This window comes from Muscardinus avellanarius (assembly GCF_963383645.1).
Source record: "Muscardinus avellanarius genome assembly, chromosome: 3".
Taxonomy (NCBI): Eukaryota; Metazoa; Chordata; class Mammalia; order Rodentia; family Gliridae; genus Muscardinus; species Muscardinus avellanarius.
Window position 1 is genome coordinate 135,296,172 of NC_137788.1, and position 19,580 is coordinate 135,315,751.

At 52.2% G+C, this 19,580-nt stretch overlaps 1 protein-coding gene across 6 annotated transcripts in view; it reads right to left on the reverse strand.

Moving 5' to 3' along the window:
• The window catches only part of TLE3 (TLE family member 3, transcriptional corepressor), a gene marked incomplete at both ends in the record, with an annotated part of 46,379 nt that extends 27,019 nt beyond the window's left edge, over nucleotides 1-19,360 (reverse strand). For all 6 annotated transcript variants that reach the window (XM_080691070.1, XM_080691069.1, XM_080691067.1 and 3 more), the window contains 4 exons: nucleotides 17,203-17,247; nucleotides 18,252-18,315; nucleotides 18,748-18,848; nucleotides 19,337-19,360. In XM_080691070.1, coding sequence (XP_080547196.1) covers nucleotides 17,203-17,247; nucleotides 18,252-18,315; nucleotides 18,748-18,848; nucleotides 19,337-19,360 — 234 coding nt within the window. The remainder of the gene's footprint in view (nucleotides 1-17,202; nucleotides 17,248-18,251; nucleotides 18,316-18,747; nucleotides 18,849-19,336) is intronic.
• Nucleotides 19,361-19,580: the final 220 nt, after the last annotated feature.

Below are 19,580 nucleotides of genomic sequence, written 5' to 3' on the forward strand. Positions count from 1 at the left end.
CACACACACACACACACACACACACACACACACGCACACACGCGCGCGCGCGCGCGCGCGCGCACACACACACACACACACACACACACACACACACACAGCAGCCTTGCGGCTTAGGAAACTCACTGGTCCCAGGACTCTTGCTTCAAATGATTAGGAGAATAATGATTAGAATATAGCACGTGCTTATTTTAGTACATGTTTGGCCAGTTGAGTAATACCGGCAGTCTGTCTGCCGTGTATTTTCTGAGACTTCACATTGCAGAGTGATGCCTGGCTTCCATCAGGGCCTGTCCTAGCAGGTGTGGGCGGGGCCGAAGTCAACGCAGCACTGAATTGCTGGTAGTGTGGCAGGCAGTGGTCCAGGCCCTTTGCCATCAAGGTGGTAGTCAGGCCAGACCATTTTAAGCCACCCCTCCCCATAGCCAGGAAGGTGGGAGTAGGCTCTGAACCCTGCCAATCAGTGGCCCACTCAATCAGTGCCTGAGGGATTTAAGAAGGGTTCCCAGCACCGGAGTGGTGAGTCACGCCTGCGATCTCAGTAGTGGGAGGCTGAGATAGGAGGATGACAGGTTCAAGGACAGCCTCAGCAACCTAACAAGCCCCTCAGCAACTTAGTGAGACACTATGGTAGAATCCTCAGTACAAGAAAGAAAGAAAGAAAGAAAGAAAGAAAGAAAGAAAGAAAGAAAGAAAGAAAGAAAGAGAAAAGGAAAGGTAAGGAAAGGAGGGAGGAAGGAAAAAAAGATTCCTGGCTGTTGCCTATTTCCTCTAGTAAATGGGACGAGTCAGGATCTTGGTAAAGAAATAAAAAGGAGCTGACATTCCCCCCTTCTCCTTCCCTATACCTATACAAACATGTGGCCTATACAATCATGTGGCCACAGTGAAGTCCACAGGGGGGATCTTCCCTCAGAGCCTGGTCCAGGGCCCAGCATCCTCTGGTTTTGGGAAAAAGGGATCCACTGGGATTTCACATAGCCAATCTCAGTTCAAGCTTTGGCACCCTGGCCACCAAGTGACCACACACAGGATTGCTCAGAAACCCGGTGGGCAGCTCAGAGCAAGTTCCCACCCAGCATCACCCTTCCACCTCTGAATTAGTTCATGGCTCCTTCTTCGCCTGCCTCCCAACACCACAAACATACATCACCCAAGGTCATCAGGACAGACATCCCAGAAGCTGGGGGAATGGAAATTCCAGCTGTCTTCCTTGGGGCCCAAATGCAATGGAGAGGGTCTGACAGTACTGCACAGGGAGGGGCAGGGCAGGCAGACGTTTTACGTTTAGAAAACTTTTATGAACATTTCCCTGTCCTAAGGTCCTACTATTTTTTGGGGGGGGGGGTATGGTGAAAGCATGCAAATCCCATTCCTCCCAGCTGCAATTTTGCCCTCATCTACTGCTGAATATTATAGCCCCCCACAAGTAGAAGCAGGAACTAAACCTTTCCCATCTGTACAGATTGTCTGGCCAAGTCAAAGGATGAACAAGAAAACTGGTCACTAAATTTTTTATATTTATTTATCTATTTATTGGTGTTCGAGGGAAGGAAGCAACTGAGAAAGTTAGCTGGACAGAACCACTTTTAACAAGAATGAAGATAATAATGTCCAACATCCACAAGTCAACTGCTACACGGATTTTACACGTGTGGGCATCGATAACCCCAGGAGGCGCTTATTAAAATCTCTGCTTTTCAGACAGGGAAACTGATGCTCAGCAATTAAACGACTTCACTAAGTGACTTCCTGCCAAGAAGCCAAATTTCAGCATTTTGGGAGAGCGCAGAGGAATATTTTTGAAAGGAAAAACGACCATCAGGGTTAATGATTGACAGCATTTCCGATTAGAACAGCTGTCCAAACAGCATTCGATCCAACTCAAACAACCTCTAAGCATCAACTCCAAAAAAGGGAAAAAGAATCAAGGCGTGTGACTTCAACAACTGGGACAAGTCACAAATCACAAACTGGAACCAGATCACATGTGGGGAAACGGCTGCTGGCAACTGGGACGGGCTGTTATCAGCCTGGCAGCTGAGGTCCTCGTCCTCCGCGCCACCTCGGTGCTGGGCGCCGCAAGCAAGGCCTTCAGAAGCGCCTTCGAGGTGCTGGGAAGGGAGGGCGACTTCTTTGGAACACTCTGGCAAAAGGTGTTTGGGGAGGCTGGCACGGCCTTTGAAAGCTGCTTTTCAAGTATGGTTCAAAGGAGGCGGCTTTTGCTGGGAGAAAAACACAGCTCCTCAGAAGTAACTAATCTACTCAACGCAGAGAGAAGCAGTTCAGACGAGCGGGCGCAGAGGTCCCACCACATTCGGAATCTGTGCTACCAACTGGGCGCTGGGAGTAACATCTGTCCTGTGTCTCTGTCGAGATTGTTAGACAAATAAATGACAGAAAACGAGATAGTGGGGGGCAAGTGTAATCTCTCACACGGCAATCTGTTCCATGCGCCTTAGCAGCTCCTGTCTGCATGCTGGTCTTGTTAACGCAGGACCTCAGAGCATCCTGCTCTGGCTGAGGGGAGCTGAGCGTTCTCAGAGTGTGTTTCTCTAACGGTTGTCCGGTATCCGATATGCACATGTGTCTTGACTTGAGAGCATCCCTGGCCCTGGACCCTTGACACAGTGAAGAGGCGCGCAGCCTGCCCCCAGTTCCCATCTGTCGGTGGCTGCCTGTTGCTGGTCCTTCAGCACCCAACCAAGCCTTGGTCATTCCACCCAGCTACTCTGCCAGGTCTCCCCACTAGTTAGTTTTAAACTGCCTTGTTGTCTGCACCTGTGGACTCTGAGTACACACTTCATCTTAACCTCAGTCAAACAAAAACAAGGCTGGAGAGAAACCTGCCACTTGAAACAGCATGCTTTGCTCCGAAGCCACACAGAAATGACCTGGCTTCTACTCCCGACTCTGCCTCACTACAGGCCGTGTGGCTTTAGGCAAATTGCTTCCCCGCACTGGGCTTCAGTTGTTGTCTGCAAAGCAGACGGATGGAATGCCCACTGAGATAACCCGGATGGAATGCCCACTGAGATAACCCGTCAGAGCCTGAAGCTTTAGAACACCCCACCATCCCGAACAGCTCAGGGGCAGATCACTCCTTCCACAAGGCCTTGTAAAAGGGACATCTCCTCCATTTACAGAACCAGCAGGGAGGAGCCAGGCCACCTTGAGAGGTGGACGGGTGCCAGACAGTGGGCCAGGCCGGCTGGGGCCAGGTCCTGAGATCCTGTCTTCAAAGCAGGAACCACACATACCGGTCACAGAGCCCGGGCAATGTCACTTCTCTAAGGGCCAAGTATCCAGACTTTGAGATTCACAGAGAAGCCCGGTTGGTGAGCCTGAGACAGCCAGGCAAGGGTTCCTGCAGAAGTTTCATTTAGTGGAAAGTAATTCCATGTCTGTTAGGCAGGCAAGTGGCCGTCCAATGCTATTAGGCTCCCGATGACATCTCTAAAATAAGGATTTCTTCCTCAGAGAATTAGGGCAGCGTCTCGGAAAGGGCCCTGTAGCTTGTGAGGAGACCCGGCTTTTGGATGTGTGTGAGAAAGGAGAGACGAGAGGAAATTACATCCCCGAGCCACATGCACAGGCTGAGCTCTGGAAAGGCAGGCCCCGGTCTCTGTACATTTGGAGTGGGGGGGTCTCAAGTAAAACCTGGTTCTCTGAGGATTCCAGCCCTGGGTGTCTGAGATGAGCCTGTTTCATCTGGAACTGAAGTCAGAAGCATGGGCTGGGGTGGGGGCAGACGCTGTGCAGGAGGAGGTGGTCCACCCCTGTCTTCCCAGCCATCAGGCACCACAATTGCCTGCAAATCAAATATTGGAAGACTCCAAAACAATGTGCCTTGGTTTCCTAGGCAATTCTAAATTGATAGCCCCTCAATTATTGATAAAAGATGAGACTCCTGGCCAGGCAGCCTCTCCTTGGGCTGAGCCAAGGGATATTTCTCAACACCCAAGGAAAATCCAGGAGAGGGGAAGGAGAGACCTCCAACAAAAGCTGGGGTGGGGTCCTCAGGCCCCACTCCACCCATGCCACAGACTCTGCGGTGATGCAGGAAAGGGTAAATAAATGACCCACTTAGCAGCCTCAGGAGATAATGCCCCTGCTTCTGGAGGGGCTGGTTTACATCACAGATCACTCAGTGATAGGTGAGCCTCCTTAAAGGCCCTCTTAGCACTGACATATTGATCAAATTATATATAACTACAACGTCATTAAATATTTATGCCTTCTGAGGAAGCCTGCTGAATTCTTTATGGCGGGAGGACTCAGTACAAGGAAGGCCCGGCCCTCAGCATGACCTGAGGATCTGTCTCCTGGGGGAGGGAGGACCACCAAGTGCACCAAGCCCTGTGCCCCCCACCACCGCCAGGGTGAGGGGAGAGAGACAGAGTGAGGGGAGAGAGACGGGGCATGGCCAGGGAGAGAGCACACCCACCCAGCCCCAGGCCTTGGGTACACTTCCCTGAAAGGAATCCACCTTCCCTTTTTTCCTCAGGCCTGTAGGTAAAGGAACGGGGACCAGTGAGGCCCAGTGAGGAGGCTTCCAGGCCATCCACCCTGGAAGGAGTTGGCAATACCATCCAGCCCAAGCCTTCCCAGCCTGAGGTTCCCCGCACCGCACAGGAGGCCCTGTTTCTATGGTGTAAAGGAAGCAGGTTTGGGTGCAGTTTTATCATCACAGCACTCAAAAATGAATCCGGCGCTGTGTGCCTGTGAGCTCTCCGCCCCTGGGAGTATTCCCAAGGATGTGGGGTCAGCACCAGCACCACTCCTGCGGGGGCGTGGGGGGACTGGGCCTGATGAGAGCCCCATTCCACCCCAGCTCTAAGAAGCTAAAGCTTTCATTTCTCAGACTCTGTTTCCATCCACTCAGCTTCCTGTTAACAAGATCCAATAATCTTTAAATATTTGTTCACTTTAATTTCTTGGTTCCCAAACACATTAAAGTCTGCTTGCCTCCCACCCCCACTTTGTGGGGGGAGGGAGACGGACAGCTCTCAAAGAGCTCACTTGTACAGACAGAACAGGGAAAGCGTTCTGAGATTACACCTTCCCCCAATACTGCCCATTCATCCCAGGCGCCACCCTCCCCCTCCCCCTCCCTACCCTCAGATAACCCCTTGCCCCTCCCCCACCTCCTCAGACTCCATTGGCCAAGACCCGCCAGGAGGAAAAATTCTCAATTCATCTCTGTGGGGTTACCATGGCAACCCCCAGCCACCTAATCCCCTTAGGAACATTATGCAAATCTCCCCTTGCCCCTCAACAGGCTGTAAAAGTCACATTACCCTTGCAGAAGCAGCTCATTAAATTTCGGGGTCTCCCCAACAGGTCAGGGCTACAAATGAAATTAGGGCTATGACATTTTTTTGAGGACAAGGACTCTTTAAGTAGCTTAAAGGGAAAGTAAATTGGTCGTGGTGTGGGAGAGACTGACTGTGGGCAGAGACAGAGCCCCCTTCTATCCACCTTAAGTTCACGACCAAAAAGAACATCCCCTCCTTAAAGTAAAATTAAAAGGATCAGAGGGTCTTTTTCTCCCAAATAAGGACCGGCAAGCCTGGTAGCAGTTCATGGGCTGTGACAATCAATAGCAGTTGTTTAGAAACTGGTCTCATAACATCTGCTCCATCTCAAGCCAACCTCCACACACAACTTCTCACTTTACACATCAAGGGAGGCTCAGAGAGGACAAGGAGTTACCCCGGATCATAGCAGCAAGACACAGGTAACCGAGTCTCCGGGCGCTAGAGCCAGAATCCATCCCTCTGCATCAAGGGTCCCCAATCTGGTGATTCTACACACACACACACGCGTGCATGCGCGCACACACACACGCACGCACGCACGCACGCACGCACACACACACACACACACACACACACACACAAGATATCTGGCAATGTCTGGAGACATTTTGGAGCATCACAATTGGAGCGATGCGGCTGACAAATAGTAGAGAGACGCCAAGAACACTGCCAAATACCCTCCAATTCACAGGGTAGTTTCAGCACAAAGAATCACCCAGCCCCAAATGTCAATGGTGAGACTGAGAAACCCAAAAGCCCATTTTTACTGAATTCCTAAAGGTAGGGGGTCGTCCCAGTGTTAGAACGGAAGCCCTGATGTGCAGTGGGTTTGAGGTGGGCAGTGGGAAGACCACACCCTGCCCCCATGAGGAGGCAGGGTCCTGAGGTGGGGCAGACCAGGTGTCTGCTTCTTTTTTGGTTTTTTTTGTTTTTGTTTTTGTTTTGCAGCACTGGGGATGAAACCCAGGACTATTCGACCTCCGAGCTATACCCCAGCCCTACTATTTTATTCTTTATTTTGAAACAGAGTCTCACTGAGTTGCAAAGGGCCTCACTAAGTAGCTGAGGCTGGCCTCAAACTGCCATCCTCCTGTCTCAGTCTCCCAAGTACTGGGATTACAAGCGTGCGCCACCACGCCTGGCTAGGTGTCCTGACCCTTCCACTGGGTTCACTGAGAGGCCGTGGGCAAGTCACTCAACTTGTTTGTTTGGGTTCTGGGGACTGAATCCAGGGGCATTCTACCTCTGAGCCACATCCCCCCTGCCCTTTTTCTTTTGAAATGGAGTCTCCATAAATTGCTGAGGGTTTTACTAAATAAGGTGCTGAGGCTGGCCTCCACCTCTCAAGGTCCTGGGATTACGGGGTGTGTGGCCACCACCAGCCTAGCACTCAACCTCTCTAAAGGTTGGGGTTCTCGCGACAGGACGGGACTGGAAAGCTGTGGGACTAGCATGTGGAGTGAACAAGTAACAGGAGATGGGCTCTAGGAAATCTTTACAATACAAAAACCAAAACAGGATCCTGTCCTCTCTCACTGAAGCCTTGGCAATTTGGAACTCTGTCCCCCTGTGCAAATACCCTGCTGCTGCCCGCCAATGAGCACAACAGTGCATATACCGTCTCATATGATGTTCCCAATTCCCCCTATACCTGCACTGTCCCGTATATGAAGGTATCAGCCACGTGTGGTGTGGCCAGCTAAGTCTGAGTTAACATTCGGCCCGTCAACCACACGAGCCACCCCGCAAATGTTCCACGACCACGTGTGGCTGAGGGCGGCCACGTTAAACAGCACAGACGTGACATTTCTCTCATGGTGCAAAGTGCACAGCTCTCCTAGTGGGGAGGTATGATCATCATCCTCGTCACAAACTGAAGCTCAGAGGTCAAGCAGTTGCCCTGAGTCACTTAGGGCAGAAACCTGTGCTTGCCTGACTCCAAAGCCTCCCTCCTCAGCCATCGGAACACCCCACCTCCCCGCTCCTGGTGCTCTCCGGCTGTCCCAGATCCCTCTGTGAGCACCAGCGAACTTCTGAGGGAGAAACTGAATCTACTGGCAATCAGGGTGCCAGAAAAAAAAAAAAAAAAATGGCTCAAAGACACCCCCAAGCACCCAGCACAACCAACCAGTAGTCTAGGGAATACCCAGTGGGCATTCAGGGGTTTAAGGAGTCTGGTTAAACAGAGCAATGAACAGCCAGGTAGAGGGCCCTTGAGAAGAGGGCTAAGAATCTGGTCAACGGAGAGAGCCGGACACAGCGGCGCACACCTGGGATCCCAGTATTTGGGAGGCTGAGACAGGATGGCAGTTTTGAGGCCTGCTTTAGTGAGACCCTCTATCAAAATAGAAAATAGAAAGGGCTAGGGGTGTAACTTGGAGATAGAACAGCCCCTGGGTTCAATCCCCAATACCATGAAGGGAGGGAGGAAGAGATGGCTGGAGGGAAACCCCGAAAAGGCTGAATAAAAGGAGTTTCTCTAAAGCTCCCTTAAGACACTCTGTAGGCTGGGCTGCTAGATATCACAGCCAACCATCAGGTGACTCAGGATGGTATTGAAGCCAACAGGGAATGGATCCTGAGAGTGGCAGCTGGGCAGCTCTTTGGGTCTCTAAACTGCTTCTCCATTCCAAGTGTGGCTTCATGGAGTACCCCCTTTCCCTTTCTCAAGGAAGAGTGTAAGATCCCAAAGGTTGAGGGGAGGGGACCGCGATGAAAACGTCACCACCTTTCCTTCTGACTTTCCCCAGGCCTTCTGCTCTTAGGCCAAGCATTACAGATAAGACTGGACTTCTCCCTGGAGGGGGAGAGCAGAGGAACAGCTCCCTTCTAGGTGAAAAAGCAGCGAAGATGAAGGATGAACTAAAACACCTGAGGCCTATGGGTCCCACCCGGCTCACCCCCTCCACTGCACCCAGTCACTAAGCCCCCATCCAGGCAGACCCTGGAGCCCACCAAGTGTCCTTTTACTTCTTCTGGTCAGAGGCAGACAGTTCCTGTGCCCGGTGCTCCTCCCTCCCCAGCTAGGGTCTACAATGAAATGCCTTCCTCTGCCACTCCCCACCCCCCACCCTGTGATTTCCCTGGGGTTCCTGAAGCGCCCCTGCCAGGAAGATGGACATGCGTGGCCTCAAGCCCCTAGTCAGCAAAGGCTGTTGAGGTTCTCCCTAGGGAAGTACTTGGGGAGTGGGTCAAAGGCCTCTTCCTCAAACCTTCCCATCACAAAGCTGGCTGGGTGGGGTAGAACCAAGCCCAAGCCTTCCTGGCCAACCCAGGAGGGGGTCCCTCCCAGCCCCCAAGGGGCTCTGGGCATTCCCAGCACTACAGGACCAGCAGGAAGAACTGGTCTCCACTTGAGAAGAGAAGCCTGCCAGTGTGAACTGCAAAGAATTTTCTCCTACTGTGTTGGTGTAGTTTTCACTCAGAATTAAAATAAAAACAGCAGAAGAGCTGTGAACAATAGCTATCAAGGATTTAGAAGGCAAATGAGATAAGGCAGGAACATTGACCCTCCAGGCCCAAACACAGCCAGGGCGGAGGAGCTGAGTTTACTCATTTATGGCTCAGTTCCTCCTCATAACCCAAATTTGGCAAGTTTGACCTGCCTCTTCCTCATTCCTTACCCCCTCCAATATCTCTGCTTTAGCATCTCTCCCTCCCGGGTTTACCGGTTATCTCTATCCCCTCCCCCTCTTCTTCCCCTTTTGCACTTAAAACTGTCCACAGAGCTAGGAGAAAAAGACACTATGTAGTGGCGCTCACTTGTAATCCCAGCGTTTGGGAGGCTGAAACAGGAGGGTCACGGTTTGAGGACAGCCTCAGCTACTTAGTGAGGCCCTCTGCAATGCAGTGAGGCCTTGTTTCAAAATAAAGAATAAAAAAGGGGGGGGGGGAGTTGGGGGTATAGCTTGGAGGTACAATGCCCCTGGGTTCCATCCCCAATAATGCCAAAATAAATAAATAAGTAAATAAATGTGCACTGGGCATCACGGTGCAAGCTGGAATCCCAGTTTACTTGGGAGGCTGAGACAGGTAGACGCAGGCTTGAGGCCAGTCTCAGCAATTTAGCAAAACCCTCAGCAACTTAGCGAGACCCCCATTTCAAAATAAAAAATAAAAAGGGCTAGAGTTGTAGCTTGGAGGTAAAATGGCCCTGGGTTCAATCTCCAGTACAAAAAATAAAATAATAACACAGCTTCTGCAGCCTGCCTTCTAGCCTCTCAAAACCCTGAGGGAGCCCATAGCCACCCTGGGAGGTCCATAATGCTTCATAAGATCAGGGGAACCTTAAACTACAAAGTCCCTTGAGCCTCCAAAAGGCATGCACTGTTGCTCAGTACTGGCCAAGTACCATGCAGGGCTCAGGAACTGATACATGCAAAAGGGTCCTGCTGCCCAGGCGATGCACAGCCTCGCCACTCCACACTCCTCTACCCCACTTCACTTCAATGGAGGACGCAGCCCCCAATGCCCCAGACGTACACAGTCCAGCATGTGCTGACACTGTTGTCCTGGCGACTGTCCCCGAAGCAATGCCCCCACTTTAGATGGCAATGGCTAATCTCCTTTGCAATCTAGTGCTACAGAAATATAAAGGAGTCATATTATTATAATCTATACTATTTGGAAGATCAGGTTTTTCCAACTATTTCATTCTCGATAAAGGCCTTTTCCTGCTGATGAGTTGGCAGCAGTAGCAGTGATCCAGAACCCTGTCTGTGCCCTCCCCTGCCCAACAGAGGAGTCTATCCTGAACATTTGAGCCAAGCTCACCCATGCTTCTATCACTTGCCAGGAGCAGCCAGCCTGGGAGAGACCAGGACACTGGCTGCCGACACAGACACCAGACCCCAACATGGCTCCCTGGCCTTCCAGGCCTCGCTCCTGGCCTTTACCCTTCACAGGTCACAAGTGACCAGGAAAGCCCGTGGTGGAGGGGTATTTGTTCTCAAGGAAGAACTTTGTGGTTGACTAGGTGAGGCCTCTGACCAGCCCCTAAACCCCTATGAACCTCCACTTAAAACACAGCACCCCCGTCCACCTTCTTGTTCTCCAGTTAGGCCTCTTGGGCCCAGGATATCATCAGAACAAACAGCCTCCTGGAATCTGATCAGGAAGGGGCACAATGTGGCCCAGTGTGACTCTCCCGACCTGTCCCCTATGTCCCTGTAAAGGTAGCCTCTGAGCTGGGCATGGTGGCACATGCCTATAATCCCAGAGCTTGGGAAGTTGAGACAGGAGGAGCACGGTTTTGAGGCTAGCCTCAGAATGTAGTGAGACTCTCAGCAACCCAGAAAGACCCTGTTTTGAAACAAACAAACAAAAAATAGAAAGGGCTGGGAGTGCAGCTCAGTGGTAGAATGTCCCTGGATTCAATCCTCAATACCACACACAAAAAAAGAAAAGAAAAAGAAAAAGAAAGATGGTTTCTGCCTGAGCATTCAGTAACAGCTCAGAAACACATATTTTCCACCCTTGAGCTCACTGTGCAAGACCATTAGCAAAAAAAAAAAAAAAAGAAAGAAAGAAAGAAAGAAAGAAAGAGGAAAAGGAAAAAAGAAAGAATTCAAATTCAGTGCAATGAGAATGGAGACTCCACCATTTACTCCTTGAGAAATGCAGGGTGCTAGGGACCCTCAGCAGGAAGAGGCCGGCACCCAGTTTGCTGTCTGGAATAGAGGATTCTTTAAAGCAACACTCTAGCCAAGCACTCCTTCCTCTTGTGGAGATAGGACATTCCTTAAAGTTTCTCTTAGCCCCAACTTGAGGGGAGCACTTATTTTGAAAAGCAAGAGAAAGAAAAGACAAAGCCCAGAGAGGAGAAGAAAAAGAGAAAGAGAGGAAGCATCTTGCTTGTGTCTCGGAGAGCATTTGTTGAAAACAAGATATTGTCCCTTTAAGCATATAAAAACAAGGCCCTTGAGCATGCAGTTCTCACTCTGGTACACAATTATGGGTGCTTTCAGCTGTCTAGCACTACTTCAAGTGCGCTCTTAAACCAGACTGTCAATGGCATGTTGAAAGCTATTTTGCTGGCTGCTATCATTAATAGCAAAGTGGAGAGCCGGGCTGATGGGAATTAAATATGGGGGAGGGGGCGGGTCATAACCAGTCATTACGGAATTACCAATACGAGACAGGAGACAATGCCACTTTGGGGAATAAAGTTCAAACCAGCACATTACGGTGGAGAAGCGGCCAGGCGAGGCAGGCGGGGGACAGCCCAGAGCATCCCCCACCCCCGCCCGAGGCAGATGGACTCGGGCCAGCTCTGGAGAGCCATATGGGGACGAGGGGAGCCACCAAGTCCTGAGTGGTGACTGGGAGGGCAGAGAGGCCTTGGAGACTGTTTTGCTGCAAAATGTCACCACCTCGCCTCCGGTCCCCGCCCCACACCATTCCAAAGACTTGTGGTTTTCGGCCTTCCCAGGAGCTGCTGCCACTCTGGAGGAGCCCCAGCTCGCCCCTGCCTTCCCCTAAGACTTGCCTCAAGTAACAGCTCTTGGGGAGGCAAAGTCTTCCCAACCCGACGCCCCTTTTCCGGGAAGAGCCCGAGCCAGCCCTGCTGCAGTGGGCCACGCTGGCCCTCACCTCCCAGCACCACGATTACTTATTTAGATGCCGAAGCAATGGTGTCTTATTCATCTGTGTAACCAACCCCAGCCCACACTCAGCACATCCCAGGCCCCTAATAACCGTTTTGGGAATGAATCCAACCCCCTCATTTTACTGATGAGAAACTGGATGCCGAGCCACAGAAAGAAGCCGGCAGAGCCAGAAGCCAGTCCGCAATTAAAACCCCCCACTTCCGATGCTCGCAGGAAGGGGGGGGGGGCTCGGCCCCGCCCTCAGACAACCTGAGTTACTGCTGAGTGAAGAAACCCCAACGTGTTCCCCGAGCACCTCCTACATTACATACAAGTGCTACAGAGGCCTCAGGAGAGGGGCTGTCTCCACAGCCAAAACAAAAGCAAAAGCCAAAATATAAACAAAAAAACACAGGTACAGGCTCAGGGGAAAGCCTTGTTGAGGAGCAAGCCCTTACCACCTTGGGGGCCTGGGCTCCCGGTATTTTGTACAAACAATAAGATAGAAAAACATTTTCCAATACAGAAAAGGATGGGAATTTTCTTCCTTGACTGACTCACTCCTTCAATCAAAGAAAATGGAAACTAATGGGCCTTGGTAAACTAGACCCTCCTGGAACCCAAGGGAGGGCACAGTCCAAGGAGTGGACGACTCAGGCCCTCCAAGGATCCTAGTGGAGGAGAATTCATGAAATGAGTGGAATTAGGAGCCAGGTTCCCACCCAGGCTGTTTCTTTGGTAAATTAAAGACAAGAAACCACTTGCCTATGTTTCCTAGGGTCATGTTCCCGTAGGAAAAGACCTAGAAAGCACGGAAACTCCCACTTTGTACAACTCCATCAGCAACTAGAGAACGGGGGTCACAGAAGCCGGAGCAGAAGCGGTCCTGAGTGGGGACCAGGGCAGGCCGAAGGCAGCTCTGGGCTCAGCAGACCCCAAAGCTGAGCAAGGCAGGATCCCGACACAAACCCTGTGATTAGTGGAGTCTATTCCAGGGGGAGAGATAAGGCAGGAAAGGTCAGGTGGAAACCAGAATGTGCAAGGGCTCTTGGCTGCCAGCGCTCTGGCAAAAAAAAAGTCTTTCATAGTTCACTCCAGAAGCCACATAAACATGCACTGACCTAGCATAAGGACCTGTGTCCCCTTCACTGTCGGTGGGCCCACTTTCTCACTCCCAAGGTCTTTTGCAACCTTGCTGCTTAGCGGCCTGCACCAAGACGATAGACACAAAACTTCAAGCTGCTTTGCCTCAACGTTTTCCAGCCCAAGGCCTGTGTTACTTAGGCAACAAGAGGAAGAAAGGAGAAAGGAGGGACAGAGACTTCCCAGGTCCATTCAGCCCCGAGTTTATGGCCACCGTGTGGCTCGGGTAAAAAGTTCATAGGTTTTACCACCTATGAACCTTCCCTCCTGAACTGCTAGGTTATCTGTTGTGTTATTACTACACACTATCCAATCATTAGTCGTGCAAATAGCTGGCAATTCGGAATAAGACGGTGGCTAAACAGTGTTCAGCTGATACAGTTATACAACCCAAAATGAGGTACTTTGGACTTTGATGAAGTCAGGTTTACAGCCTTAGCCTCTTCTGATGATAATGCAGAGAGAAGTAATAGTTAATTAAAGGCAGAGTAGAGCGCTAGTAGTTAGTAAGAAAGCACTCTTTATTCTTGAGTCTTAGAGGAGACAACACAGAGCTGAGTTTGGGAAGGAAGGCTGCCGTGACCCTGCATGGTGGAAGCCCTACCATGAACACAGGACTGTATGATGCACCAGAGCTCTTCTCTCTGGGCCTGTTTCCTCGTGGGTATCTTATAAGGTCTGGATGAATAGCCCAATGCCTCTTTCAGTTCCAGAACTCCAAAAGACACTTAAAAGACAGGGTTGTTTGGTTGACAGAAAACAGGTGGCCACCGAGCGTCAGCAAGACACTGCCCCCAAGTCAAAATGCTTCAAGTTCACTTTCAAGACATCTGCGCTCACCAGCAGAGGGTGAAAGGGCCGGCCAGACACAGCTTCTCCGAGCACCAGCGCCTCAGAGCCAATGCTCCACAGTGGGCTGGAGCCCCTGGCTCTAGGCTGGCTTGTCGTTTGTGTGTGGCACTGGAAAGCCTCTGCAGGAGCAAGATGGGAACTGATGAGCTGGCCGACCGGTCAGTCATGGCCTCCCTGCCTGGCCTTGTGAATCACCCTGGACATTCTGCCTGGAGGAAAGCAGAGGTTTGGGGGAGCTGGGTGACCTCCTAAAGGCCCAGGCCAGGCCTGTGATTGCCCGTAATCTTTGCTTTACCATAATTAGGGAGGGAGGCAGAAGAGTAGGAGGAGGAGAAACCATTTATTACCTCTCTGGGATTTGACAGCTTGGACGGAGGGGGTTGGGGAGACAAAAATAGGGAAGAAGCCAGCCATGGTGAGTTTAACCTCTCAGAAAAATTAAAAAAAACGAGCTGAACGCACCTCATCAGCTGCCCTCTGTCAATACTCAGGCCCATCTGGCAGAACTCGAGGTTCCCAGCTAATTGGCCTTTCCCATAGAGCCAGTGAAGAAGAGCTTTAAAAAAAATATAGGATGGCAGTGGTGGTTGTGGGGTGGGGTGGTGGTGGTGGTGGTGGTGGTCTGTGTGTGTGTGTGTGTGTGTGTGTGTGTGTGTGCGCGCGCGCGCGCACGCTATTGGGAGAAAGCTGAGGACCGCCACACTTCACAAGGTGCCAGCTCTGTAGATCATCTATTATATAAAAGTACAGACAGTCCCCACCCCCACCCCTGTGCTTAAAGATGAAGAATCCAGCCTGTTTGTTCCAGGCAGATGTAATCACACGAACAGTCAAGTCTAGAGGGCAGGACACTGCATGAATAATTCAAGCACTCCAGTCACTTGATTGTGTGTGCAGATAAAACACCAGTCAACCGCTAAACAGGTCAGCTGATAAACTTGTTTGCTCAGGCCTAACCACCATCCGCCAAATGTACCCAAGACCCACACTACAATTAGTGGCAGGGCTTTCTTCTGCGGAGGCCTCCAGACTTAGGGAGTGGCCAGCGCCATGAGGTCAGGGTTGCATTTCTCAAAGCAGTTTCTTCACCTCCTTGCCTGCTTTGTTCCTACACAGCCATGGGGTGATTTCACCCAGTGCCGAGGCTGCCAGAGCCGGCAGGAACGAGCCATTCAGGGTGCACACGTTCATGCTGGGGAAGGGCTGGGAGGCAAAGGTAAAGTGTCCAGCTGCAGAAATCAGAGGCTCAGATCTGAGTCCAGCCCTGCCCTCCTGGCCTCCTGGAGGCCTTGGTTTCCCCAACTATAAAAAGAGACTGGAGAACCCTCAGCCACCACTGGCAGCTGAGAGGATTAGAGGAGACAATGTAGCCAAACCTCAGGCATTCTCCCCCTAAGAGCCCTTTTTGGGGAACAGGCCAGGAATCCCAGATGCACACAGCTGCTCTTTATACACACCCCACCACCAAAAGCGTGAAGCTGTTTAACTCTTCTGGGTTCAGAGTGTGTCCCCGGGACTCAGAAGGCAGCTTGGCTCCATCGGCTAAGAAGCCTCCACTCCACAGGTACGAGGGAACACCACCCAAGCAGACCTCAACATGCAACGACATATTACACCTTAATTACGAAGCTCTTAGAATAACTGCTGCTATAAATTTTAAACCTGGGTGCAATTACCCTCTTTAAACACACCCAAGATACTAAGCACTGAGAAAGCAAAAGAAAGGTGGAAGAGAGGGAGGCAGTGGCACACCCCAAGGTCCTAGAACCTGGGACCTCAGGTTCCCTGCCAGCACTCTTCCTGGACCAGTCAGACCTGGGCAGTTCCACCTAGAGTGAGGCCTGATCTCTCTTCTCCTTGATTCTCCCAAGGAGAGCCTTCTTTATATAGAAAGCAGGGTCTGTTTATTATATCTATGGACCAAGAAGTGAAAGTGTTATCGTAGCCTTCGCAATCATCCCTCCCTAGAGAATGAATCCCTCAGGAAGCCACAAACTGGCTCCCCATACCTTTCAATGAACTCAGGCCCCTTTCCCGCTGCCTTTCACTGAACACTGGGGCTCCCTCCAGGAGGGGGAAGGAAACTACAGATTCAAAAGGCTCTATAGGAAGCCACTCAGGTGGACTGGAATGCGCACCCTTTCATGGGCTCACCTGCCCTTCTCACCTACCCTGGGTCCTGCCTGCTTTAAAGAGCCAAATTTAAACCTTGTAAAAGACTGTTAATTTAGAGCAGCAAATCCCATTCAAGTCACGGTTACCAAAGGCTAGAATGAGTCAACAGCCTTCTGAGATTTCAAGAACACCGATTGTTAAAAAGAACAACCGGCCTGCAAAGAACAACCGGCCTGCGCCATTTATCTATGCCAAGTCAACTCCAATCTTGGGCCAAGCCAAATTATAGGCAGCCTCTCCTCAGAACACAAATACATAAACAGGCCTCTCCCACAGCCCGGACTAGCACCCGACTAGTTACTGATATGCACAGAGATAAAGGGTGTTGGCATTTGCTCAGTTTGAGGTCTACTGTTATTAGAAGAGTGACAATGGGAGGTAGTTTACATATCCATCAAAGGGCTCCACACCAGCTAAACTGGTTTGACTTCAGAATTTCAAAGCTGAGCTCAACCCCCAGCCATCTCAAAAGGCCAGGCTCAGCCGCCCCGGGGCAAATTACTTCACCCCAAGTCTTCGGCTTCCTTCTCCGGAAAATGGGAAAGCAGCTAGCTGCCTTCAAATTAAGATAGAGATGAGAAAGCTGCCTCTTAAATGTAAGGCGTTAGAGCTATACTTCATTCTGGCCTTATGTTTTTAAGCCGTTAGTGGCTTCATTCCCTTAAATTTCGACAGCTCAGCCCGGCTTTTAAGGCTCTTGAAGTTTAATCTTATCAAGGCAGAACATCACATTTTTGCAAGAAAAAAAAAAAACAGAAAGAAAAGGGAGTTAAAAAAAAAAAACCTCCTGCATTTCCTCTTGAGAATTTTACATTAAACAGATAAAAGCAGCCAGCCATCACTAGGTTCTCAGGAGTTTGTAAAGCAGATCGTGGTTTCCCTTTAGTCCTTTATCTCCCACCAAGACTAATTTCACAATCTCCAATGCTAGAAGCTCAACGAGTCCAAGAAATCTGCAAAGCCATCAGCACCTTCCATTTCAAGGACTGGATCCAGCCCCTCTCCAAGGAGGAGTGGGAGGAACAGAAGAACCAGGTTCATTTTCCAACAAGAAGGGACCCGGGCATCCACGTTTGTCAGTTCTAAAACCGAAAATATATCTCTTAAAGAGAAAAGGCACTCACCTGCTTGTGCATTTCAATGTTCAGGCCATAGGACATCTCATAGTACTAAAAGTAAAAATAATTGCCATTAATAAACATGGATAGCGCCTCATTTTCCGAAATTGGGTTTTTCCTGGGAAGGTGTTGGCCAAATCGTACTTTTATGATACACTGGTTGCAGAAGTGTAAATCCAACCCAAAGCCAGTCTACAGAGAGGCTCAAGAGCCGACATCGGGCGAGTGGGCGAGTGTTCCTCTCATGGAAACAGAACAGTGCATACACAGTAGTAAGAGCGGGCCCTGCCTCCCACAAGCACCACATGGGCCATGTATCCTGTTTATATAAGGTTCGGCAGGGAATGGTGTGTACACTGGGTCCCTCTTGTCCTCTGAGAGTTATTTAGCACAGTATGGAAGGCCTCTTATGCGGCAAGAGGCCCGGGGAGCCACAGGTAAGTCCTTCCCATACCTTCTCACACACTGCAGAGGAAGAACTCCTGGCACGCAGGTGGGGTAAAGGGGCCAGGGTCTACCACTGATCCCAGGGCCCACAGACTCAACTAGGGGAGCGCAGGAGGGGGGTGGAGGCAGATGGCTTTCAAAGGCTCTTCCACTTCTCAGAAAACCCTGGGGAAGGAGGGAGCTTCCCACTCTGGCTGCATCCCAAGGCTGCAAAGCAGAAAAGTTTCCAAACATTCCCCAGGAGGTCTCCAAAAGAGATTTTTATTCAACCGGGACAAGGGGTTGATCCAATCCTATCTTACTAGCCAAGACAGGGCAACCAGAGCTCTGGGAAACCTTTAAGATTAAAAAGGATAAAGGCGGCGCTCCAAAGGTAGAGAGGTCTCCGGCCTAGAGTCTGGGTTTCTCTTTCTGTGTCTCCTCTCTCCCACCCTCCTCCGAGTGGCCCAGCTAACAGAAGCCGGTGAAGTGGCACAGGGCACACTCAGATTCCGCGGCTCCGGGGGCTGCCCGGCCGCAGGGACCCCGCTCCTATCTCCGCAGATTTCAGCTGCACCCTGGCGGGGTCCGCCCCTGCCCTCGGCTCCCCTCCCGGGACCGCCTCTCACCATCACGTAATGGCGCTGCATCTCCGTCTTCTCGTTCGCCAGCTTGTCGTACTCCACTTTGAGGCTGCGAGGGCAGGAGGAGCCGCTCAGGCCTGACGCCTGCACAGCCTCCTCCCGTGCTCCCAGCCCCAGGCCTCCTCGGGCCACTTCTCCACTTCCCTGACACCCCGGGGGGATCCCGTTATCCCGCGGTCCCGGGACCAAGGGGGTCTAGGTCCCAGCCACGGGAAGAGGAGACCAAAACAACTCGAAACTTCCCACCGCCGGGCGAGCGCGACTCGTCCTGGCCGCGGGGGGCGGCCCTGGCGCTCGCGACCCCCAGAACCCAGAGCAAATCCGCCGAACCATCCGGACCTCACCGGGAGGCTGCGGGCAGCCAAGGGTTAAGGCGGCGCGCTCCGAAAGGGCAAACAAAAGGCGGAGGCCCCGCCGCCCGGGGTCGGCAGCCCCCAGGCCCCCGCGGGGAGGGGGGCAGGAGCCGCCCCCACCGCCTTACCTGTGATATTGAGCTTGCAGGAACTGGAATTCGTCTTTGATCCTGTCGCAAGACTCAGCCACCGTGAATTTAAATCCCGGCTGCCCGGGCTGATGGGGAGCCTGGAGCCGGCGGGGACGAGACAGGGGAGGGGCGGCGATCAGACGGGGCCCCGCGCCGCCGGCCCCTCCCCGCCGGCCCGGCCCCAGAGCCCACCCTCTTATCCCAGAACCTTCCCTGCAAGTTTCTCAGCCCCCCGACGGGGCGGGGGAGGGGGCACCCCAGCCTTTTTTACCCGCAGCGGGGCTCCCATCCCCAAGTACGGCGGGGGCGGGGAGACGCCCGGCGAGTTGGGAGACTTCGGGGAGGGGGTGGGGGCAGCGCCGAGAGCTCCCCCTCGAGGGCCCGCAGCCCCCCCAGGCCACTCGGGAGGAATTACCCTCCGGTCTCCACGGCGCCCCCCCCAGCCCCAAACCCTTTGTGTGCGGACGCGCACACTCGCAAACACACACCATAAAGGTAGCAACAAGCAAAATGGAGGTGGCCGATAAACTGCCTCGTTTACCCTGCCATGATAGATGCTTAAATAAACCGAGTTGCAATTACTCACCGGATGTCTGCCTTGCGGATACATGGCAGGGAGGTGTCGTGATTCCGCGAGCGTGGACGCGCCGGGGGCCCGGGCCGGAGAGGTGCGGGGGAGGGGGGAGCCGAGCCCGAGCGGGGGGCGGCCGGGGAACCGAGAGCTCGCCCCCGGGCCCCCCAGCCCGCTCTCGCAGCGAAATCCCAGAGTCGGGCGCCCGCCCCAAGCGGAGACAAAGAGCGGCGGAGCAGGCGGCAAAGTCGTCGGCGGG